Source organism: Eubalaena glacialis, chromosome 2 (assembly GCF_028564815.1).
Source record: "Eubalaena glacialis isolate mEubGla1 chromosome 2, mEubGla1.1.hap2.+ XY, whole genome shotgun sequence".
Classification (NCBI taxonomy): Eukaryota; Metazoa; Chordata; class Mammalia; order Artiodactyla; family Balaenidae; genus Eubalaena; species Eubalaena glacialis.
In genome coordinates this window covers 123,564,614-123,591,034 of record NC_083717.1, presented here as the reverse complement: position 1 = coordinate 123,591,034, position 26,421 = coordinate 123,564,614, and the positions used below count along the sequence as shown (strand labels likewise).

The window sequence follows — 26,421 nt, the reverse complement described above, 5'->3', positions numbered from 1 at the left end:
CCCACTACAGACATTAGGTAGAACTGCAATATCCAGCCTCTTCTGTCTCCCTCTTTCTATCACACACACACACACAAACACACACACACACACTCACATACCCTCTTTCTATACCATATGCACATAAACATCCATACATAAAATGTAGGTTTTAATAAGAAAGCTCTATATACTCTTAGTTATATGAAATGACACATGGATAAAAGAATTTAGAATTACGTGGTGTCAATTAAACACTTCTGACCTACCACAGAAATGCTTACATAGTGAAACCAAAAGATTAAATAGCAAGGCAGAATCTAGGGATGAATATGGTAATGTAATTTTTTAAAATATATAAGGATGTCAATTTTTTTGTACTTATGAACACAAATAACACTGTTATAAGACAAACAGAACTTTAAATTATTTGACCTATAAAAAACAGTGGAAATAGCAAATAGAAAGAAGGCTTTCCAGAAACATTAAAAGCTTGTTTGGAAGTCAAGAAGGACTATGGCTTATTTGAGCAGCAAGAAGTAAACAGACAGGAAATCTGAACAATCCATAATGTAAGCAATTCCCTGATGCTATCTGTGGGTCCAGTGGTTTATCATTTGAAGTTGTATTTTATTATATTTATGATGTCTCATTTATTATTTCTTCATTCACTTCATCTTGTTACATACAGTACCTTCTAATGAAGGAGTAATCCTATCAAAATGATAGATTCCATGTTAAAATGTGAAAAGATACATTAAAAAATTCTATTCTACTCCTTTCTACCTCTGTCCTTAATCTTTGGTCTTAGTTCTAGCTAATAAAAGTATAGATAGGGAATAAAACATCATGGAGGGTAGAGGATGTGAGAATGTGCTAATTTATTACACCACAGTGTAATATATGATTGACCTATGATAAACATTTCTACTATTACACATGGGAAGTTGCCATTTAAAGGAATTTGATGAATAAAAAAGACCTTATGGTTTATAACTGGCAGGGCTAAAACAAAAAGTCAAAACTCTTGAGTATTATTAGGATGACCACATAATTTATTGTCCAAATTGGGAAAATTCTGAGGGTAACTGATAATTGCTCTGGGACATCTAGCACAAGCCAAGAACATCTTGGTCAAATGAAGACTCAGGATCACTCTAGGCATTATCAGAATAAAATATAATGTATGTGTAGCTGAAGATATTTTATGGAAGCAACTGATAAGTGATTTAAACTTAGTTGATAAAACATATGAATACTACTCAACTATTGCTTCTTTAGTTTACTTTTATAGCTCTTTTTATGCTTATTCTTTTTTTTTTTTTTTGCTCTGTCTTAACAACTTTGTCATTTACTTTTTTCACCCCAGCAATTTTTCACATCCAAATGGCTTAAAAGATGAAACTTCACAATTTGAATTATGGTCTCAAGAAAATATTTTCAACTATAGATTTTAGTGAATTATTATTTTTAAATGCAAAAATATAGGGAATAAATGTATTAAATATATTCTTTACAGTATCAAAATTGTTTTCCTTCGTATATTATTTTGCATTGCACCTAAAGTACATCTTCAAAATGTGTATTATTAACTGATTTTAAAATGCATCTTAAAGCACACAATATGTACTTTGATTTTGATAATTTTCTTTGTATGATTCTATGAATGGTAGCAAACATACTAATATAGAAATTTGTTTTTGGAGACTTACAGAGCATTTTCCAATTTTATTTTATAGATGAGGAAACTGAAACTCAGGGCAGTAAATGAGTTACTGTAGGTAACAAAGTTAGTAAGTTTAAGAGTCAGAACCAGATTATCAGTTCAAGGTTCTTTTTGTTGTTTGTTTTTAACTTTTTATTTTAAAATAAGTTTAGTCTTAAAGAAAAGCTGCAAAGATAGAAGTTCCCCAATACCTTCCCCCAGGTTCCCCTAAGGTTAACCTTTTACATATCCATGTTCCAATTATCACAAGGCTCTTTCTTTTTTTTTTTTTAAAAGAGAGCATCTAGTGCTTTTTTTTTTTTAATTTAATTAATTTATTTATTTATTTATTTTTGGCTGTGTTGGGTCTTCGTTTCTGTGCGAGGGCTTTCTCTAGTTGCGGCAAGTGGGGGCCACTCTTCATCGCGGTGCACGGGCCTCTCACTATCGCGGCCTCTCTTGTTGCGAAGCACAGGCTCCAGACGCGCAGGCTCAGTAATTGTGGCTCAGTAATTGTGGCCCAGTTGCTCCGCGGCATGTGGGATCTTCCCAGACCAGGGCTCGAACCCGTGTCCCCTGCATTGGCAGGCAGACTCGCAACCACTGCGCCACCAGGGAAGCCCACAAGACTCTTTTTATCACACTGTGGAAAGTGTTATTTATTGTCTAAACATGCATTTCATAATATACCCAATGATAAAGAAATTAGGATTTTTTATAATATTAACGTATCTCATTATCTATTATGTGTGTCATCACACATTTGCAACTGGAATATTGAGGTTTGGGGACTTTCTGGAATAATGCTAATAACACATTCATGTCTCTATATAAATTAGTGTGAGCTTTCATAGACTGTTTCATAAACATATCCACAACAGTGAATTTATATTATTAGATACATAAACATAAAAGCTGTTTGAATTTTTGAGATGATAAGTTTCAATAAATCATTTTTTAAGAAGTGCAATCTTAGAAAAATATTTCTAATCAATGTCTATTTATAGAACTTGTTATATAAGACCTGGGATATAGGATTAGGTGATATACTTTTTGGTATGTATTTGCTCCTATTTTCTTTGCGCTGCATTGAGTGAAAAAAGGATCAGAATAGGTATATTGATTCTCTCTGTCTAAAAAACTAAAAATGCGGTTTTTAAAAACATAGAAAAAATTAGTTGGGCTGTTGACAATCTATGCTTGGTTACAATATTTGGATTGTGAAAACTGTAAAACTCTTTTTAGTACTTTAAGCTTTCCAAATTTTTTCATATTTATTTGATCTTTCCCAACAGTACTTTGCAGTAACAGGCTTCTCATTTTCCTTTTTCTTAATTTCATTTTGATACTAGTAGCAAACTGTTACTGCCCTACCCATGTCTGCTTGTCTACCATTTCAGAGCACACTGGCCTGATTTCCCATATTGGTGGGGGATATTACACAGCATTTCCAGCCTCTGTAAGGGCAGAACAGCCTCCAGCCTCCATAGAAAGTCCTCAGAAAAAGATGCAGCTCTAGCAGTTGGAAGATTGGCCAGCATGCATTGAATAGACCTCGACCAATGACTAAAGGGAAGTGGTGTATATTTATACCTGTTTTCTCACGCTTTGGGTGGGATAATTCTAAGGCTACTATTTTAAATGGTTTTCCAGGAAATCCCAGTGAGATTAAGCTCTGTTTGCTCACAGTGATAATTTGCCTGGGAATTCATACCCTTCATTGCCTCCCTTCCATTCCCTGTCTCACTTCAAGATGCTACTGTGCTTCCTGAAATCACTTCCAAAATAAACTACTTGCACTTGAATCCTTAACTCAGGATCTGCTTCTAATAGAACATAAACTCAGAAAATATATTCCCAAAGCATAGGCTGCAGAGAAACACTCAGTATTTACGTTGTTTCGTAACGGAACTGATTTTAGGACAGGTAGGAGCATGGAGATAAAGAAAATAGGTTTGGGGATATTTGTGGATATCAACTAACTGTGCTTTCTCTAGAAAGCCAATAATTATTACTGAAAATATATTATCTTTTGTTACTCAGACTAAAATTTAGGAAGGAAAAGGATACCTAATGAAAGCCAATAAAGACTGGGGATTTTGTCCTTCAGATTAATATCATTTTCTATCGTAGTTGCTTATGTTCATAAGTCATCAACTAATTGGCAAGGAAAAGCACACAAATTCTATTGTGTCAAGGTGTTAAAATATTATTAAATTTGCAGTGCCAATTGCTTGGTTAATTAAAAAATAAACGATTTCTTTTCAAAGAATTAAAAGGTCAAGTGTTTCTATTATATTTTTTGAAAAGTTCATTCAGTTTATTTGTAGCGTAAGATGTATAGCATGCTGTAATAATAATATAGCATGCTGTATAGCAGCTTATTAATGAACTGGGAGCTGCTTTACCTTTTTTTTTCTTCAGTTTTATTAGCTGGTACAAATGCAGAAGACAACAGGTAAAATGTTTATCTGTTTAATCAGAATGGTAGAGGTATATGCAGTGAGAAATGGAGAAGTATAATTTTTTTTCAAAAGACAATGAAATATACTGGGGAATAGAGCCTTAATTGGAATGTATTCTCTGATAATCTTCATTGACCAAATCAGCTCAGAGCTGACTGATCCATAGATGTTTGACCAGGTCAGAGGCTTAGGATAGTCTCTGTAATTGCTGGCATATCATAGCTTGGTTACTGTTAGGTATACTAACCATATTAAAAATCTTATCTTCTGCTTCTGGGTCCCATGTAGTGGTGAATAGTATTTAAATATTAAGTCTAAAGAAGGAATAACAGAAGGGTCAAATAAATACCATAAGAATACAGTGCCATGACTATTTCAGTAAGCTTATGTGTATAAGGCAATTTAATTTAGAAGGCTCATTTTGAATCTAACTTACACATGGCAATGACAAATATTTTCTAAACTATTTTAGAAATAGTTTACTTATTTTTAGAAATTTGTGAACCTCAGGTTTTCCAGTTCTAAAACTTAGTCTTTCCCCAATTTAAAACTACATTCTATTGAGTACTTTGCCCAGGCTTTAATGTAATATAGCTTTGAACTATCTTTGTCTTTGAATTATTTTTGTCCCTTGTTTTTTACTGTTTCAAAACAATCTAGTTGCAAATCCCAGCCCTTTTCTAATTTTTCATTTATGAAAAATATGTCCTTACATATTTTTCACAGACTACTTTGTACAAGGTCTGGCATCAGCCTTTTCTCTATCTTGACTACAACAGACTTATTCCAAACCTCGTTTTTTTCTCATCACAGCTTCCCCTTTTTAAAGAAAAAAATCCCATTCCGTGTAAAAATCCTCTTTATATTTGGTCATGAAGGCTACATTGTGGTTTCCTATTACATCATACATCAGATCAAAATTCTGAACTTCGGTTCACAGACCTTTACCAATTATGTACTAACTTACCTGCTTTCCCTTTCTTTCAGCTCTCAGCTTATCTTCTTCCCTGACTTGAGGCAAATGTGTTTTTCATATTCCAGATGAATTTTTATTCCCAAATAAACGTTATTCTCTTCCTCATTCAGCGGAGTGTCATCTATCTTTCATTACTTAAAAGCACCAGAAATCCCAATGCCTCCTAGATGCTCCTTCCAATAAAGCACACTAAGAGTAGAGTTAGTATTCTTTTCCATTCCCTTCTCTATCTACCAGGAATTAAATTTTATCCTATTATTCTGAGGTTATTGCCTCAGCTAGGCAAGTATTCTTGGTTAGAATACTACAGAATTCCAGTGAAGTTCTTTCTATGCTAGCTTAATACTAAAGCGATTTTCATGTTGAAGTGCTGTTGTAGAAATGTATAGGGAAGGAGCATCTTTGTTCTAGAAATCTAGTGAATATGTTCATACGTTTTTACATCTTACAATACGTCGCCATGACATTATCTCATTTGACTCAAGAATTTCGGGAGGTAGAGTTGAGGTCCCTTTTTTAAGTGGGAGGGAACCTGAGGCTCCAGTGTACTGCAGTATTCAAGAGGACAGACTTTGTAATCAGGACGACCTCAGTTTGAATTATTACGACAGTGTTTACACCAGTGTGACTTCGGGAAAATTATTAATATCTCTAAACCCAAACTGCCTCATAAAGTGGGGACAGTAATAACTACATGATACACAGCATGTAAAGAGCACCACATGTGAAGCGGATTGCCTGGCACACGGTAAGCACTTAATACATACAGCAACATGTTAAGGGATTGCCCGAGACATACTTATAGAATATGCCCGCAAAGACTTGAAACCAAGATTTTGGATTCCAAAGCCCATGCTTTTCCACTATCACTGCCTCCTAGCACACTGATTTAATTAAACTACTAACTTGATGGATGACCTTGAGCAAAATACTTTACTGAGTCAGTTTACTCATCTGTAAACGGAGTCTTTTCAGACTTTCAGCATCTACTCCAAATACATATTTTTTTTTCCTGTAGTGTTCTAGGTTGTGGTTCAGGTTCGTTATATAGCCAAGATCTGTATAATCATAAGCTGTGCACATTGCACTGAATTTTACTCGTATTCATAGTTCGTTCAGTATTTAGTTTTGGATACACACTCAGCTGTTGCCTGTCTTTAGTCCGCTTCTCGGCGGCTCGTGAACGGGATACCCATACCTAGCTTTATTTATTTATATGCTGGCTTGTTTCCGAAAGGATTTAAGGCGGCGAGTGACACTTTTAAGTTCCCTAACGAAGTCACACAGTGCGAGTAATACTCTTGTGATGAAATCTCCCGTAGAACCGCCCTTGAGTGAGACGCTAACTAATGTCTTTTACCTAACTCTTAAAAATAAAAACTGATGTACCCAGCTAGAAGTCCTGGAAGCATACAGTTAAGGTTTTTTCCTCAGCCTTGACGCTGTCCCACCCTTTGTCAACGGTCACTCGAATGCCCTTCTCAGACTAGCCAAAATCGTCGCCGCTCCAGTCCCGGCTGGAGCGAGATCCCAACCCGCCCCTTCACTCCCTCTCATACCCAAGTTTTCCGATTGGGAAGGGGCCTGAAGAGCCTTTCTCACGTTTCCATATTATTGGCTGGCACGGCTGTCAGTAATATCTACTTCCCGCCTTCCAGCCTAGCGGGTTTCTTGGACCCCTCGGTTTCTGCGACTAGCCGCTTACGTTTGCCTGAGCCGTGTTGCCGGGGACCCGCGACCTTTCACCCCCTCCCTTCCCACAGGAGCGCCCCGGCCCCCGTCCCCGCCCCCGCCGCCGGCGCGCGCCCCCGCGCACGCTCTCAGCCCGCGCGCGCTCACTCCCGCGCAGACACGCACACTCTCGCCCCCCGCACTGGCCCCCCCACCCCCGCCCCCGCAGGCTGAGACTTCGGCGTCGGGAGGCGGCGGCGCTGCTGAGAGGCAGGGACCCGAGCTCGAAGTGTGTGGGAGTCTGCGAACTCAACCCCTCACTACCCTCCCCTCGCAGCCATCCCCCTCCCTCCCCGCCAGCTCCCCCCCCCCCCCCCCCCAACAAGCGGGAGAAATAATGAGCGAGACCGGGCGGCAGCAGCAGCAGCAGCAGCGCCGAGCAGCCCAGGCAACGGCAGAACCGCTCCGGCGGCGGCGGCAGCACCAGCAGCGGGAGCGAGCGCAGCGCTAGCGCGGCGCGGGGACTGCCGCGCTCCTTCCCGGCTCCTGCCCTCCTCCGCCGCTCACTCTTCTCTCCGCGTCCACCTCTTTCCCCTCCTCCTGCTCATTCACTCTTTCCCTCACTCTCCCCTCCTCCTCGGCTTCTCCCTGCGCCCCGCCAGCCCTCGCGCTCTCTCACTCCCTCTGCCCGTCCTCCCCGCTCCCCTCCTCCCGCTCATTCACTCGCCCCTCTCCCTTCTCCACTCTCTCCCCCTCTCTCCTTTCTTCTCCTTCTTTCACCCTCCGTCTCTCACACCCCCTCCATTCCCCTGTCTCCTTTCTGACACTGCACTGCAGCTGCTCCTCAGCCCTGCCCCCTCCCCAGTGAGAACAAACCAGCAACATTGCTTTCTTTTCCTAAAGAGATTTCTATTGATCCGATTAAAAAAAACAAAAACAAAACAACCTTAAGAAACCCCAAAAGCAAAAAAAAAAAAAAAAAAAAAAAAAAGAAAAAAAAAGAAAAAAGAAAAAGCCAAAACAAAAGGGAGAACCTTCTCCCCGTAGAAGCGGCAGGAACTGCAAACATGATGGCGGCAGCTCCCATCCAGCAGAACGGGACCCACACTGGGGTTCCCATAGACCTGGACCCGCCGGACTCGCGGAAAAGGCCGCTGGAAGCCCCCCCTGAAGCCGGCAGCACCAAGAGGACCAATACGGGCGGTGGGTATCGCTTCCACCTCCCCGCTGGCCCCATCCCCCGCCGCCCGCCCCTGCCTCCCTCCCTCCCGCCGCCCTCCCTCCCTCCCTCCCTCCCTCCCTCCCTCCCTCCCGCGGCCCGGACACCTCCAGCCCGAACCCGGCGGCTCCCGCGCCCTGCCTCGCGCCCCCTCCCCTGCACCTGCCCCGCATCTCGCCCGCCCCGACACATTTCCATTTCTATGTTTATCATTCATCAAAATGGCGACCGGTTTTTCGGAATAGACCTATCTTTCCATTTAATCGGTCGAAAGGCTGACCATTTAAATATCCTAGACCTGGGCAAGGGGGTCCGTTAAGGAGGAGGAGGATGACCCCGAGTGAGGTGATGGCCGCCCGAAGATGCGCGCTGCATTTAACAGTCTGATTAAATAAATAAATAAATGGCACTTGGGTAGCGGAGAGCAAATGATTGGGGCACCGGAGAGTTTTGCTCTCTTCATCCCCTTGGTTTGGGCCACAAGTAGTATGCAAAATCTGGAAGAGTGCATACTCTTACCGCACTTACATTGTCGGTGCAAATATTTCACTGATTTGTCTTCAGGGGTGTGCATACGAGGGTGGGGGTGTCTGGTACTCTGACTTGTTAGTTAACATCCTGCGCTTCCTGGGAAGATGAGTTTTAACGGGACCGGTATCGCTTCTTCATTTGCACCGGAGTCATCTTAACAATGCACCCAATGCATCGAGGCAGAGGTGAATTTATCTACAGCACGTACATTAGAGACGGATGGGGGTCTTGCGAATGGCACACCCGAAAAATTTGGAACGTTCATTCACATAAGGAAGCTGGATTTACCGGGGTGTTTCCTATTTAAGACATGATCAGTTTGACGGAAATTAAAGTTTATGGAGTTGGCTTTATTTTCTAAAACATTTCAATCTTTCTTGGTTCATCTACCCCCTTCGTTTTAATAATTGTGATTCTTTTGGAGAAGGAACATTATCTGGTCACTTTTAAGTGTATTTGATGTAAATGACTCCTAAGCTTTTTAGTATTGGCAAAATTCTTCTTAAGGTCCTTTAATTAATGAGCTTAAACGAGATCATAGTAGACTAAGGAGTGCTAAAGAAATACTCCAGGATTAGTTAGATTTGCCAGTCCACATCACTTTGAGTTATTTCCTGGCAGTTATTGAAGGCTTGGAATACACCCTACAGTTTGGGTGGATTATTTGGTAGGAGAATGGTTGTTTTGCATACTTTAGGTAGGATATAGGCAATGGCTAATTGTAGTCCTTATGTGTTTGCTCATGTTAAACAAATATAGCTCATCACTATTTACTGTCCTTTTATTTATTTATTTTGCAATATGTTAAGTTAAGGTTTGTCATGGTATAAATCTCTGAAGTTTTGTTAAAGGGTCAGTTCATTTTGTTTTACCATAGTAACTACAGATAGAATTGGAAGACTTCCATGTTTGGAATAACAACTGGAATTTAGTCATCAGTTTCTACAGTGCTGCAAAATAATAGAACATGTTCAGATTTTATTTCCAAGTTTGAAAGTATAAATTCTACAGAATGGGAAACATTTCGTACATATTTATTTTTCAGTGTAATTGGCTTATTTTCGTTCTTTAAAAAAAAAAATTTAACCCCATATTTCCTGCAGCTATATGCCCAATGTTTTAATCGCTCTTTTTCTCTCTTGAGGGTGGAGGGAGGATACAAAGTTTAAAATTATTGTGTTAACGAAGTATATTTCCTTGCATTTTTCAGAAGACGGCCAGTATTTTCTAAAGGTTCTCATACCTAGTTATGCTGCTGGATCTATAATTGGGAAGGGAGGACAGACAATTGTTCAGTTGCAAAAAGAAACTGGAGCCACCATCAAGCTGTCTAAGTCCAAAGATTTTTACCCAGGTAGGTGCAATGGTGAAGAGATTGTTTGATAAATCCCCAAGGAAATAAAAGATCTACCTGTGTTGTGTGCTGTATTGAAAGAATTCTTAATAGTGTAGATTATTCATTTATTTGATGTATTAGAGTATTTGTGGAAAAATTTTAAGAGTATTTTCACTCTTGGTTATGTTTTGTTTCTATAATTGATATTCTGTCTATGATTTAGACCCAATTTTGAGATGAATCTTCTGGGTATTTCTAAATACTTCTTTCTAATTAGGGAAAAAAACTCTAAAATTTAAAGATAGAAACCTAGACAGCTGACATCAGGAAATAGGGTTCTTCTGAAGTTTTCAGACATAATTGTAATGACAATTAGTCTAGAGTGAATTCAGAAGAGGGGGTAGACAGGCTTCTTAAAGAATGGACTATTTACTTTCTAAATCCATTATGTACCTCTTTCTGCTTCATTGCTTTGTTTGTTGGCCCTGGAGTGAAGAGGACAAGTGCTGCCTCTTCAGATTTTTAAAATATTGTGTTTTTAATATAATTGTGACAAGGAAATATATTATTATGTAAGAAGTAAGATAATGCTTCAAAATTTGTGTTACTTAAGAGCTGTATCAAGAGCTGTATTTGATCAAAATATGTTAACAGTTTGTGTGGTACTATAGATACTGTACCCCAGTGGAATATGGCAAGTTTCCTAGGTGGTATAATTTTTTTTTTTTGTACTTTTCAGTGTGTTTTTAAAATTTAAACTGTTTATAGTTCTGTGCATCTTTATCTTTTTAAAATCATTTTGCTACTTAATATATGGATTTTAAGTTTCATTGGAAAATCTCCATAATTGAGTAGTGTATCTTCTAGATAAAACATTAATTGATTTGCTTTTACCTACATGTAGCTTCTGCCATTTTTTTTTTGGTTATTTCATATTTATGGCCATAAAAAATATTTATTCAGTGCTGAGGGGACCGACACTGCTTATTTTTTTTTCTTGGTAGGAAAGAAAAGCTGATTTGCTTTCAGTGATCTAATTCAGTAAGAGTTCTTTAGTACAGCAAAGACATCTGGTATGAATGTAAGCAAAACATTTGGAGGATTTCTTTTTCATAGCCAATCGCTTGGTGGTAGAACGTGGACCACTGTACTGCATAAGAAGGTTTTAGAATGGTTGGAACTATCATTTAGTTATGTAAATTAAATGTAGTATGTTTGGTAAACATTACATTTATTAAACTAAGGTGTAGTCTGTTAGATATGATGTCCTACGAAAGTTTGTTTTCTGTGAGTGTAGTTTTGGAGATGGCTTTCCTTGTCTCTGAAACTTTCCTTATGCATTAAGAAAGTTTGCTGACATATTCACATTCATATATTTAAAAGGTATGTTATGATGAAAAAAATCAATGTGGAATTGTGAAAATCCTTAGTGCAAATAAAAGCATTCAAAAGAGCTTGATTGCAGAATTAATAATGTTACAGTTCTAGGAAAAGAGCTGCAATGGTAAATTAAATTCACTGTCAATAGATGAAAATGAAATAGCTTTTTTTGCATTATACATGAGGGTATCAGATGTGCGGGGATGTTACAGAAAATTGGTGTTTATCAAGGATATTCCAAATAGTAAATTAAATGCCTTTTCATTTGAATATAGTGTATTTTCAGTGGGTTGGAAAGGGTGCAACTAGAATTAGATCTTTTGTTTTTAGTCCACAGTTGTGTATTTTTTTCTTATTACATTGAAATTGCTTATTTTATTTATAGTTCTGAGGCGTGTTATTCATATAGAGCAAGAATATCCTTTGGAAAAAATGGAAAACTGGAATGCGTTGAATAAAATTTTGTGTGTGTAGTGACGTAACCTGATCAAATGTGAGTTGAAATGTCTGGATAAAAGAAGGCTTATACTCTGCCTGTAACAGGTGGAAACCAGTCACAAACTATGGAATCAATTGTAAGGATAAAATAAAGCCCTGTAATTTATAAGAAGCTTTAATAATTCTGAACACTTTGTATGTAAATACGATTTTAACTAGGTTATTACCTGTTCAGACAGATACATCTCTCTTCTTCTGACAGACTTTAATAGTCTTTCTGTTCATACTTGACCATAAGCCTGTGGAATTATCTGAGGTCCTGGTATTCTTCAACATAGCAGCCTCTGAGCTACTTTCACCTTCTCTTACTCAGATATATTTAAGGGATACTTACCTTGCTCATCTCAGATGAACTAAATTATAAAGCTGTGATTTATACTGCCTAGTTATAAGGACTTTCTTGTAGGATTATGCAGTAATTAAAGCCCTTTTTTGTGTGTTTCATATATGTACTTATGACTCATATTCCATTACAATGAATATGCCCGATGTTTATTTCATGAAGCGTTTTTCTGTTTCTTATTTGTAAGACAGAATATTTGGGGATAAGTGCCCTTCAGTTGTATAACTTAATGGATTTTCTCAAATACCTAAGTTTTAAAACAATGCAATTGTGTTCAGAAGGTTCACTTAAAATACTGGTGTATTTGAGAAAAACTTTCTTCAGGGTATGTATTACAGAGTACAGACATTGCTTAAGTAATCTCTTAAGCAACCTTGCTTTTCTGAGTAATTTTTAATATTTATGGTTGAGATGAAGAAAACATTTTTTGCACATTAATTGGTATGAATTTAGAATTTATAGAACTGTATATTACATTGTGTATTTTAGCATGTCATATAAAATAAAATAATTTGGGGAAATTGTATGATGAGGATTGTAAAGTGCATTTATCAATTACTGTAATCGGAAGAAAAAGATCGATAAGTAGATTCTTTTTTTTGCTGTGCTGTGTAATTCATTTATCTATTACTAAAAATCTAAATCTTACAAAATACTAACTTACTACCTGTGGTTTATGAATATATCTTTTATTCTTACTTGATTAAAGCAACCTAATTTGATTTATTTATATATCCTTTTTATAATTAGGTTACCCAAAGTTAATGCCTTTTAATTAAAAAACAGCTTTCTCATTTTGGGAAATACATTACTGTATGCATTTTCAGGATGGCAATAGGATAGTATTCTTTTATTCCTTTATTTGGCATCTGAAGATGTGTTTGGTTTTGTTGATAAATAGATTGATTTTATCTGTTAAAATCATTTAATGAATGGTTCAGGTAGATAATTGGGAAAATTTATTGAATACATTATTCATTGGGAATAGTAAAGGATATATAAAATAAATATTTTCATGTATGCCTTAGATTTTAGAACACTTCATAGTGTACCTATTTTATTCCATTATATGACACTGGAGATATTCATTATATCAAACAGGAATTCTCTATAATCTTAGCATATATTTGTGTGTGTTTTAAACTGTTTTCGTACTTGTGGCTATAAAACTGGATCACATTTAATATAAATTATTTCCTTTTTTGGTTCTTAAATTAAAATTTGAACTCATTATTCCTAGATTTATTGTATCTTAATTTATCACTGTCCAACTTGGGTGATGCTTTTTTAAAAAATCACAAACTATTTATATGTGAAATCTTTAAAAATCATGAAAAAGCAGAATGTAAGTGAAATTTTCTTTTAGTGAAGGAAATACCCCACACTGCCTTAATTTTGACATGGGGAAAATTCAGTGGCCAATTTAACCATTAGGGTTGGGATTGTATAAGAATGATAATTCTTTTGGAAATAAGAGGACTTTATGAAGTTTGAAATAGATCACTTTTGTTTACACTGTTGAAGGAAGAGTATTATTGTATTGGTAGTACAATGTAAATACTTTTGTTATAGCTTCTGAAAGTTGCAGTCTATACTCTTTTCTTTGATGTAAGATGCTTTGCACCTTAGAAATTTACTGGCATATATTTTAAGGCAAAATTAGCAGGTAAATATAATTGTAACAAGTAGAAAATAAAGTATAATTTCCAATATTGTTGAATTTAATAGGGTAGCTGTCATTACACTGTGCTATACCTTTGGTTTTAGTATTGTCAAAGAGTTGCTGACACATAATGTGTTTTTCTTTAAATATTAAAGTTGTAATATTTATGTTTGTCATGCTGCCTATGGTTGTGGGTTATTTTATGTTTTGTCTGTCTCTATCCTCAGTTGTGGGAGGAGCCATAAGCTTTCACTTATACATTAATATCTGTCTGAAAATTTGCTGCATTTTTAATACTTTATTTCTCATTTTAAGCAATAGGAAATCTCAACACATGAAGGAATGTTACTGGCATAGCACAGTCTATATTGTACTTTCCGAAAGTTATAATTTTTATACTTAACCCATGAAAGCAAATGTTTTGTGGTATGAAATTTTTTAGAAAGATTGAATTAGCATTAAAAATCTTAGCTATTCATTTTATTTGATTCTTTTTTTAATTTCATCCGGATGTTATATCTTCTATTATCGATTTAGTAAGTTATGGCTTTACAGTGTCAGTGTTTTCATGAATTATATAGCACAATGTCACTTTGAAATTTGCTTTTTGAAGCCTTCTAGATTTTGGAAAAATAGCTCATTTAAAATTTGTGACATTGTAAGGTAATATAGTATGTCTAACAACATTGTCTTGCAAATATCACCCCCAAAGGATTTCAGAAATAGTTTAAAAATAGTGAGCACAGTTGGTGAAATAGTTCAATATTTATGTATTGAAGGTGTTTCGTATAATACACAAAGAGGAAAAACGATCTGTGTCTTGGGAACTCTAAGGAGTATGTGGTATCACTAAAAACCGAGCAAGAAACCACCAGTTAGAAACATGTCTTTTTATAGTTTGGTTCTTTTGTTTTGTTTTGCTCTGGCTTAAGAAAATTAATTTTTACTCTTAAATATTACAAATAACATTTGCTGAACACAGTTATGCCACTTGTTAACTAAAATTCAACACCTAATAATTTTTTTTTTTTTTACTTAGAGTTTAGTCTCAGTTGTTTCCAGTTTAGTGGAGCTGTGTTTTAAAGGATAACTTTTATGAGCAAGTGCAGCTTTCCGAATAAAATTGGGGGGATGAGGGTGGGAGATTTGTACTTGATTGCCATCTCATTTCCATCTTTGGATGAAGCTCTAGCATAAAGTTAAACAACATCTGCAGAGATCTGACTGACAAACATCTCTCTGGGACTCATCATTGCAGCCTGCAGCAGGTGCATTCAGCTTTGCAGTCTTTTCCAAAAAGAGGTTAGTTTGTTCTAACATTTATCGGTAGACCAGTGGAAGCAAGTGACTAGAGAGAAGAGGTTGGTTGTCACTTGTCCAGTGCTGGAATACTACAGGTAATTGGACTGGACTGGTGGGAACCGTAGCAGTATGTGTCTCACATTGCACTGCAGCTGCTATGGAGCTTAATTAACCTGACCCTCAGAGACTGAAGTGTCACAGTATAAAATGTAACATGCAAGAAATGAAGCAGTGCTTTTCAATACTTCCTGATGCTTGGGTTGGTAAAATTTCTGTTTTCTTCATCCTATTCTTTAAGGATATGGCATCACATTTTCCATTTTTTATATGGAAATATTTGAAACTAAAATGATTTCCATGAATCTGATAGAATCTACATGAAAAGGAGATAGGGGCTTTAGGTATAGAAATAAAGAGAAAATAACCTTAAGTAGGAAGTATTTAAAGTTCGCTATTCCGCAGGTATATTTTCAGATCATGAGTGAGTGGAAATAAGTGGAAGTACATTGTAGTTCTTTTTTTTAATCATCTTAGATTAACATTTATTTATTTATTTTTATAAGAGAAAGAACCTATGTAAAATTAAGTTGTATCTTTTTGGCATGTTAGGGACTTTGACAGGCAAACTTTGCTGAGTGTTTTGACATGTTCCAACAAACAAGACAGGCACAGAATGTTAAAAATGTTTTTAGGATGCTTCAGCTTAGTATAGGAGTGCTGTTGAAGTGGTTCTTTACCACAATGTATTATAAGTAAATTAAAATTTGATTAAATAAAAACTCTAAAAAAGTCAGTCATTCATTTCTTTTGTTTTAAATTTCTTGATCTATTTGAAATACTGACAGTATGCTTCCATGACACATACAGAAGTTTCTTGTATGTTCTAATAGTATTCCCAATTAATGTAGATGTCTCATCACAGTCATGTTGATCAGTTGGCCTTTGAAAGGAAAAAATGTCTTTAAATTAAATCTGGCAAAGTGCTATACTATTTTAAAATAATTCAGAATTTTAAAATATCATTTAGAGTCTTTGTGAAGCAGTTTTATTATTATGACTTTTTAAATTAGTTTTACTAAGTTGAATTTTTTTGATATCCATTGACTATAACTTGTCAATTACCCAAGAGTAATTAAGTTTTGGAGTTTGCAGATTTTTTGGAATCTATATACTTTTATTGAAGGAATTTTTACCAGAGTGGCCAATAACTATTTGATTCTGAAGTTGCTGTTTGTAAGAAAAAGCTTCTAAATTTTATCTTAATTAGATTATGAATAATAGGTAATTTATTGGTAATTATAGTAATTGTGGAAAATAAGATTAAAATAATCATCTCTAGAAGTGGAGAGAATCATTCCTCCACTTTTAAACATATTTCATTTTTCAATCAAGATTTTTCATTTTTGACATGGTGGAATGTTGTTTTCTTATTAATTCTCATCAATGTAAAAATATTCTTTAAAATTTCACATCTAAGAAGTTTTGATAAAGAAGATATTGAATAAGAATAAACATTTTAAGACTAGAAAATAGAAAATAAAGATTACTATGTAACTGACAAACTTTTTGAGATATTTTCAACATTTGCTAAGTTTCAAACCACTATATGGATATCCTTTTCCATGACAAACTTGATCATGAAAACACATAATATCTGCACTCCATCATTGATCTTTTGCTGCTTCCTGCAGGGCCTGTCATAGCATCGTTGACAGGACCAGATGAAAAATGAAATCAGTATCTTGAGTTTTTTAACAGCAAAATGATTCAGGTAAGATTATTTGGTGTGGAAAATAAAACATTTTTTACCATTTTTATACTCATTTAATAATTGATATTTAAAATTAATATTTTTCTTATTTTAAGACCTGTTTTATGTCTTACTGATGTTCAGTATATTTGTCATATCCAATGAATTTTATTCTGAACTCAGTAATTTTTAAGTTTTAGACTGTAGTGTTTCTTACCTTCCTTGAGAAACTTGGCATACTTTTTGAAGCTTTGAAGAATAACTTTTCTTTCTCTTTGAAAGATTTTTGAGAACAGTTACACGTTGAAGGCCCCATAATTTGATTGTAGGATAAATTTTCACACAATGAACTTATTAATTACATAAGAGTTCAAATCCTGCATTTCCTCTAGGATAGATATAATAAATACTACTCTCAGTTTGATTGAATTTTTAGAAATCATTCTTATCTTGAAGAAAGTTGTCTTCATTTAAATTGTTAATAATTTGCTGCTCTAGTACTTAGATTGAGCGGTGACTTTATTTTAAGATTTTCTAGATAGAGGGAAGGACAGAAAAGAAGGAAAGGGGTAGTGCATTTTATTAACACAATAGTAGAGAATTCAGTATGTGTTTTTGTTTTATGTTACTAAATATTTTTGAATAACTGAAGCTTTTCAATTTTGGTTATATTCATTCTTGAAATTCTTGTTTTTGAAGGAATTATTGTTGGAAGCAGTTGAGCTTCTACTTGGAGACCTTTCATTCACATACATAGTTTTAATTATTCTTTGTATAACTCCTGTGTTTTTAATTTTCTAAGACTAATTAATTTTTTTAAGTCAGAAAAGTACTTTTAAAAAAAAAATCTAGTTTCAGTCTTCACTCTGAAATCTGTCTGGAAGTTTTTCTCTTGTCAATATAAGTATTTATCAGCTGCTTCCTATGAGTCCAGGTGTCCTATGGTCATTATGATTTAGAATTATTACGAAGCATCTTTTCTTTGTAAAGTAATATGGGTATGTTTTACTTCACCCTAAAATGTTGTGCTTTGATTGTTATTGTGTCCTTAAGTTTTGTTTAAAAATATTTTTTATATTGCATCTCTGATATATGTCAATGACTTACTGAGGACACTTAGGAATATCGAAGAGGCTTTTTTTTTTTTTTTTTTTCGTTTAAAGGGATTGGAAAAATAATGGAATTGTGGAACTAGATGAAAGAAATGGCACTTAGGTGCGATCTCTTCCAGAATCTTCATTTAATAGTTGAGAAAACCAAGATACCAAGAGTGATATAGGCAAATAATTGTCCTGCAACTTTTAAATATGTTTTCTGAATTTGTGGTACAATTACAGTAGATACTTCATTCTCTTTTTTGTTTTGCTTTACTCTTTTTTTTTTTCCTCCTCTTTTTGAATATGCCTCTCTGAGGAAATAAGTCTTCACTTCTTCTCTCTCCTAGTTTTAAAATAAATACTCCTCCCCCCGCCCCCGCTGTTTTAAACTAAGTTGAAAGCACAGTAGTTATTTCACAATAATTTTTGTTGTTGTTGATTTGCTACACTGAAAGGCCAAAGACAGGTACTCTTCATCAGTACCATATGTTAAAAAACAAAGATATGGTAGATTATATTGCCCGGAATATAACCTGGTCATTTCTGTATTTTCATAATTGTACTGTTTGAAAATGACAGTATTCAGGGTTATTTGATTTCTACAGCTTTGTTACTTCATTTGCAAAGTGATTTTTTTTGTTTCTTTCAAACGTCTTTCAAAGTTTCTTCTTTTTTTCTTCCTTCCTTTGTTCCTTAGCTCAACTTTTTAATTTCTTCATTTTTGGTTAAACAGAGTATTGACATTGCTAAAAAAAATTATATAGACTTTCTAAGTCAAATTCTGTTTTTGGGGATATATGTATTTTCCATATTTTTATGACTTATAAAATTTCCTTAAGTATTGCATATTTGGCTAGGTATTCATAACAGTTGGTTTTAAAAGGACAGAGTATTATGATTAAGAAATAAGCATGAGCGTAATTGTAAGGCAATCTAAGTACAAATGAAGATATATAATAATTATTAATTTAAAAACATAATTATTAATTTTAAAACATAATTATTTTCTCTTTTTTGTCTATCCATTTCATCAAATTGGTCCACTTCTCGGTTAATTAGAATTCTGATGCTCTTTGCATTGCATTATAGGCTTAAGGGCTACTTTCTAACATAATTATAAAAGTCACTTAACGTGATTTTGAAGATATTTTTCCTTCACGGATTTAAGTTAAAACAAAAAAATTTGTCATAGTCTTACTACAGTTGAATAGTAGAATTAAGCTTCATTGATATGAAGGAATTTACATCATCCTTCATGCCTGCTGTATGTTCAGCATATAGCCCAGTGCTTTAAACATCTGTGGCATTTGAAATATAAGTGAATGAATGTGTGATTGAATGAATGACCAATCTGAGGCTTCATCTGTGAATGTGATGGATATAGAAGGCAATCTTCAGTTTTTCATTATATTTCTAGTTTACTTTAGTGGAGTGATATCAATACAATGAATGTAGAAGGCAATTCATCTTTAATTTTGTATTATATTTCTAGTTTACTTAGGGGTGTGTGTGTGTGTGTGGGTATATGTGTGTGCGAAACATCTGTATTTCGGATAAGTAAACTAATGAGTTCAAAATTCAAACAAACAAGGAAAGACCATAGAAGTATTAAGACAAATATGGGCCAGGTCTTATGAAAGAAGAGTAGAATTTTGTTTTCTATTTAGCATGTTGTCCTGAAACTTTCAGAAAACTGAAAGCTAGTATTATGGAGACTACTTCAAAGCCGTCTCCCAGATGAAGATCAATTTAAAAATACTCTGTCTTAAGAAACATGAGATTAACTAATATTTATTTATTAATAAAGTAATAAAAAGTACCTATATTACAAGATTTGATAGTTATACCGCATTATAGTTTACTTATTGCCACATGGCTACCTGTGCAGTAAGGAACAATCTACTGATGACTTTTCTTGAGATACCTTGAAAATCAAAGATTACTAACCACTAAATTGAGGTTACTTTATTAAAAATATAATTAGTAAATGTTTTGTTTTTAATATATTTTAATATCTCCTTCCCCACCTATAATGGGGAAGTAAACATGTATAAATACATTAGGACTTTTAGAAGCTGGACTATTAATTTTTCTTATTTACTCAGGAGAAGAGTATACCAACTATGTAGTAGATTGGAATTTATATGCTTTGAGTTTGACTAACTTGAATACTTTATTTGAAATTAATAGGAAAGTTATTGAATTTGGTTTTCTTCAAAGTCTTTTAAATACTTTTTAAACAGAATTTAGAGAAATGTATGAAATATTAGTGTTTATCTTATATTAACACATTGTTTGATTTTTGCTGCAATAAACCAATGAAACTTCTAAGATTTAATAAATATATTTAGTTTCAGGCTTAGTCCCTTACATTTTTATAAATTTGATTTATTTTTTAAAAAGCTGATGGAGAAAAAAAAAAGCTGATGGAGAATAATGATGGGTTAAAATAACTAAATGTTTACTTGGCTGCTTCCCCTGCCCTTCTCTGCCACCATGGCCAGATTTTAACATTCTGATGGACATTTATGCATTCCCTTTGGGGTTAGAACGAGATATACAGTTTTCTGAAGATCTTACTCTCAAGCAAGGGAGCAATAAGAAACAATAAAGATAAATACCTGGTTATAATGAAATTTGATAATTGTATAATGATAGAATTATGTCTTGAAGTTGAAACTGCCTCTGTCAGTGGCAAGATCTTGAGAGAAGAGGGTATACTTCAAAAAGGACTTCAAGGAGGAGCTGACAGAGTTTTGAGGGTTGAATTTTAATTTGCTTGGTGGACAAGAGTGGAAGGTCATTTGAAGCAGAGACAATATATGTATCCATGGAGTTATGAAAAATTCCTGGTATATTCAGGGGTCCAAAAGTAGTTTGGTATTACTGGGATACAAAGTAGATATTGCTGTGGGGAGAGAGTGGGAGTAGGGAGATACTATCGATATTTGTACAGATAAGAGAAAATGTATTAAAAATGTAAAAGAAAAGAGTTTGATGGAAAAATATTTAATTTGTAGACATTCAATAGGAAGAAATATTTTAAAGAAAAAATAAATTTGTTATGTCTATAAGATGGATGACAGTGGTACTGTAATTAAAATATATGTATTTGTATAAATATAAATAGTGATACATGTACTTTGGAGGAAGGATTGCCCTAGTTATCTAGAAGCAGAGTTAAATAGTAGATTGGGGAGTCTGGCTTTCTGCCTCGGTTATATAAGTAGAATTAAAGAGAAGACTAATTTGTTTAGAAAGAAAGGAAAAAACTACTAGAGATAAAAAATGTTAAGAAATATGAAAGCTATCTTTTTATTAAGCAGCTATGTGCTGAGGGTAGAAGAAAAAAAGTGTGGAACCTAGTGAATGAAAATGTCAGTGAGGAATGTTTTCCCGTATTCAGGAAAGCTCTGGAGATAGAAATCAGTTTTTGACATTTGTTCACTCTTATATAACCTGTTGTCTATGCAGGTGCATTTAAAGTTAATGACTCAAATGGTTTCTTTTACTAGTTTGCCTTTGATTAATAGCTGTTTAGAATCATAGATCTGATAAAAATTTTCTCATTCCTTAAATTATGAATATGTAGGCCTAGTTTCTAGCTCTCTTGGTATATGAACATTTATTTTTAATTTGATGAAAATCAGTGATTTGCACAACGTATGCAATTTTAATGTGTGAATTTTAATTTTTTGGCAGTGTTCAAACACTAAAGTTTTGGTATGTGATAGAGACATTGGTGTGTGTTATGTCAATGAAAATGAAAGTTGAAAGTTTCGTTATTCATTGTTAGTGGATTCTCTGTTGTATAATTATTTTGTTTGGCATTTCAATTGATTATTGAGATTCAACAGGATTCTCCATCATTGATAAATATCTATTTCATATAAAAATTAGTCTTAATTGATAATCTGTCAAATCCAGATGAGTTTAAAAAGTGACTGTGAAAAATATGGCACTGTTTTACATTTAGAAAATGAGATTAAAAATCTATCTAGCATTTATATTTATTTGTGAAATTATTGGCTAGTTGTGTAGAGAAACATTAAAAAATTGAACAGCTGAAGTGACATTAAGCACCAGATGGGAATTTGAAATAAAAATATTCATTGTGTAATCTTTATTTAAATGCTATTCATAATTCAATAATACCAGTTGTATAACTCAAGGTTGACTTCAATATAAAAAGGAAGCATAAGCAGAGTCTCATTGCCTTCAAATTGATGTGCATATCATGGCATGGTAACATAACTTGTTCTTCAAGGGATAAATAATATAGGTAAGGTGACTGCATACATTGCAGAACCAATACAATTCCTTCTGAGAAAGTCTGTAAAGAAACTTTGGGTTTGTGAATTGTTTCAAAGTGACATTTATTTAAATTGAACATCTTCTACGAATTCTGCCTTTAAGATGATGTTCTATTTTACATTTACACGTATATTCTCAACTGAAAATTTCCAGCCATGTTTTCTTTACAGTAATGTTTGACATTGTTTCTTCTGAAGTATGTACCTATTCTGTTTAAGGAAAGGTATGTTCCTTTGAAAGCTTTATCACATTTTTAGCTACACTGGTATATTTGACATCTTATTTAAAAACTAGAATGACTCTAGATGTGAAAACACAAACTGTGATAATAAGCTAAATATGCCATATGTGGCAGTTTAGGTTGGCATATATCTCAAATGGCATGTTTAATGTACTGTATTAGTAAGATTAGTAATTTTACGGTGGAAGCCTGCTACTTTTATTTTATAATCTTTTGCTGGTGGGCTTAGAATGCTGACAGACCCTTTACTTTGTAAATCCTTGTTTTCAGCCCAATGGCAAATTTTTTTGCCATTGAAATTATCTACATGGGATCCCTCTTAGTAACTAACTTATTCTCTAAAGTTTGTGAAAATTAATGAGAATTACAAGTAAGCAGTATATAGTTTGACAGATGATTATGAATGTGAAATGTAATCATTTATTTTCATTAAGGAATAATAATGCTAATATATTTGGTATAACCAGAATGGTTTAGTAAAATAATTAAGAATTGAAAATGGTGTTTTTATTTTTAGAAAATGTATATATATTAATAGGAAAAGCCTTGAGGTTCTATGTCTATATACCATTTATAAAACCATTTAAAGCAAACTGCAATAAATATTGCCCCTTTATGACAGTATGACTGCACTCTGAAATCATATTCCAGGTTTCTTGAACAAATTTTTTTCTTTGATTTTTTAAAATATTGCTTTTATTAAAAATTTTTCTGAAAACCCTTCAAATACTTCAGCAGATTGCATTAAAAATAAGTAGAAACTGCATTGTGAGCGGGATAATTTCCCTAAATGAAAGGGATAAATAATATAGGTAAGGACTGTGTCCATTTTTTGACTACTTAAAATATGCAGAACAAATACAATTCTGTTTGAGGAAAATTTTGAAGAAATTTTGGGTTTAGGAAACATTTCAAGTAACAGCTAAATTAAGTATCTTTTAAAGAGCCAGGCTCTGATTTTCTTTATGTGCATATTTAAACTATCTCTTGACCATTAATGGGAAAAATGATAGTCTTGTTTTTAAAAGTCTAGAACTGTATAACTAAAACTTAATAAAAGTAAGTAAGCAGTACATAAAAGTAGTTTGTTAATCATGCCTTAATTAGATCTTACATCTCTATGCTTAAAATGTAGGTATAGGCAGGAATTCTTATATCTGTTTTACAGTTGAGGGAAATAAGATAGTGAAAGTTAAAATGATTTGTGATATAGAAAGTTAATGATGAACCTGTTTGTTTACTGTTATTCTATAACTCTTTGCATCAGACTGCTTATAAATTTGAGTTAAAAAATACAGTATTCAAAATTTAGGTAAGATTCACCAAACTGCCACATTTGACCCATCACTGAGAAATAATTAGATATTTTTTATGGATTGATAATTTTCTCTCTTCATCTGGAAATGCTTCAAATTTCAATTTTGCCATTGAAAGTGAAACTGTAATAATTAAGCAAAATAGAGACTGAAAACAAGTTTTCTGTTCTGACCAGACCTCTGTAAACATAGAACCTTGATATCGTCTATGTATTTCCTGTCTTCATATTGCTATTAGACTTTAGGAGAGTTTGAAATTTTGCCTTGTCTATGAAGTTTTTTACATGAAATCATTTGATTATTCTTCATTTAGCATTGTAAGATTTGTCTTTCACATTTTAGATCATATATAACCACTGCTCTAGAGATTTGTTAAACTGTAGACTTAAGGTTAGTAAGGTCTAGTCAAATCACTGTGATAGTACTTACTATAATCAAAGTTTTTATGAAGATAATATGCTTTGGATATTACACAGTGGTGTTTATTAAGAAAATATCAAATCAATTCAGTACTTTTTAATGCTTTATGGGGATGTGAGATGGAATACAAGACTCCTAGAGAACATGTGGTGTCAGACAGAGCAGAGTTTGAATCCGAGCTCTGCCACTTAACTAGTTGTATGATTTTGGTCAAATCATTTAATCTTCTTGGACCTCTAATTTTCTCATCTGTGTGTGATTAGTACTTCTTGCATAGTTATAAAATGTTGGTCTAGGTATCACAAAAGGAAAAAATGTAAAAGCATGTCACATAATACCTGACATATAGTAAGCATTTCATGACATCTTTTTTCATCTCCTTCTTCCTGTGTTTGTTACATTTAATAATACTAAGTTTATGGCAAAGATTTTAATGTAAAATAAATTACATTAATGGGATGGCAAAAAGGAAACAATGCTTTAAGGATTTTTTTCAAAAATTTTTTTCTCATAACTGATTATTATAAAATGTAGGCAATACAGAGAAAGTTAGTTAACCTCTCCTCATCCTTTAGGATAATTAATATAAATAATTTCATATGTATTCTTTCATACTTTATAAATGCCTTTTTATATAGGTTCATATTTTTAGTAGATAATTACAAACGATATTTGTTATTATATATAGGAATGAGTTTTCAGCAAATCACCTCTTTTGGTTAATGGACTTATGGAGGTTCTAAGGTGTCCTTCCTATCTCAGCTGTGTGGATATCTTTACTTACATAGCCAAAAAATATGCTCTGTGATACCCCTGAATGTATGCAGAGCTTTGTTTGTTTGTTTTTTACCCATATGGTTGAGATAAAAACTAGGGACATGATTTTATAATATCTAAGCAGATTAAATTGCATGTGAAGCATATGGGCTTCTTTGTATTAAGACTCTTAAAAATTAACATAATTCATTAGTCTCTCCTTCATTCTTGTACATTAAAAATATTGATCAGGGCTTCAGTAGGAATAAAGCAGGTGGCATACAGAATATTTAATACTCGCTTTCATGATATTTTTCAAGGTACTAAGACTTCTGAAAATTCTTTTTTTGTTAGTCAAAAAGAGTCTTAGTGTACTGAATGATAAAGCTAGATATTTAGTAATATAGATGATGATTCATAAGGCTTGTTTTTTAAGTTAAATTTTTTGATTACTTCTGTGAAGGCCTTAAACACTTTAATTCATGCAGCTTCCATGAAAGATCTAAGAGAATTTAGTGTTATAGTTTTACTAAGAGTGTCTTTTAGGGGTCTGATTTATTGCTTTACATTCCTTAACAAATATTCATATTTTCCGTGAGTCATCACAAAAATTCTTGATTGCCATTATAGTAAAATTCTTTTTTATGATATGTCTATATTTTGTTATAATCAGTGTATAAATTTAATGCTGTATTCAAATTCCTTACCTATTAAATATTACATAGTAAATATTTAAGATTCATCTAATAGTATAATAGCAAGAACAACAGTATATGTGATTTTGTTTTGTGTGAATGTGCCCTTGAGGACAATAAATGTAATTAAGATCATATTGATTTGAGGGTTGCTTTGTTGAAAATATAAAATATTAGTGAATATCTGTTATAGTATTGAGTAAATTCAATTTTGTATTTAGAATGTTATACCTTTGAATATATAAAAATACTAGATGCTGTAGGAAAAAATAAAATGAGAAACTTTGCAAAAGGTAATTTAATTCTAGAATGATTAAATACTATGGGCCTAATCTTTAGAGCAATGGACTTATTTTAGATACTTAGAACCTGTAGAGATGATGAAGTCTAGTTGGAATGAGAGTAATATTGAAAGTTGGCAGTTAATAAAAGAGGAATGTGTATTTGTCTAGGGTACAGATGACTAAGGGTTATCTCTGTTTATATTAGGATATGGTTTTGGGAAATGGAACAATTTGAGATAGGCTGTGAATGCTGAAAATAACCCTAACTTCCTTCTCATGTGTAACATTTTCACTTTTCTTTGGAACTAAGACAGCAGGCCACACAATATATGATGAATATAAGTATCAATTGTAAAACATCCTCTGTCATCCTAATTGACAATCTTATGTCCTATTTCACTGAGAAAAAAAGTAATTAAAAGAAATTTCACAAGCTTCCACTAGTAGATCTAGCAACCTAACTGTATCAGTACCTATATG

The 26,421-nt window shown here is 33.7% G+C and overlaps 1 protein-coding gene across 2 annotated transcripts in view; it reads left to right on the top strand.

Moving 5' to 3' along the window:
• The first annotated feature begins 7,785 nt into the window (after positions 1–7,785).
• NOVA1 (NOVA alternative splicing regulator 1) overlaps positions 7,786–26,421 on the top strand; it is a 136,746-nt gene continuing 118,110 nt past the window's right edge. For both annotated transcript variants that reach the window (XM_061182413.1, XM_061182414.1), the window contains exons 1-2: positions 7,786–7,999; positions 9,757–9,900. In XM_061182413.1, the coding sequence (XP_061038396.1) occupies positions 7,864–7,999; positions 9,757–9,900 (280 nt within the window). In that variant the 5' untranslated portion in view covers positions 7,786–7,863. The remainder of the gene's footprint in view (positions 8,000–9,756; positions 9,901–26,421) is intronic.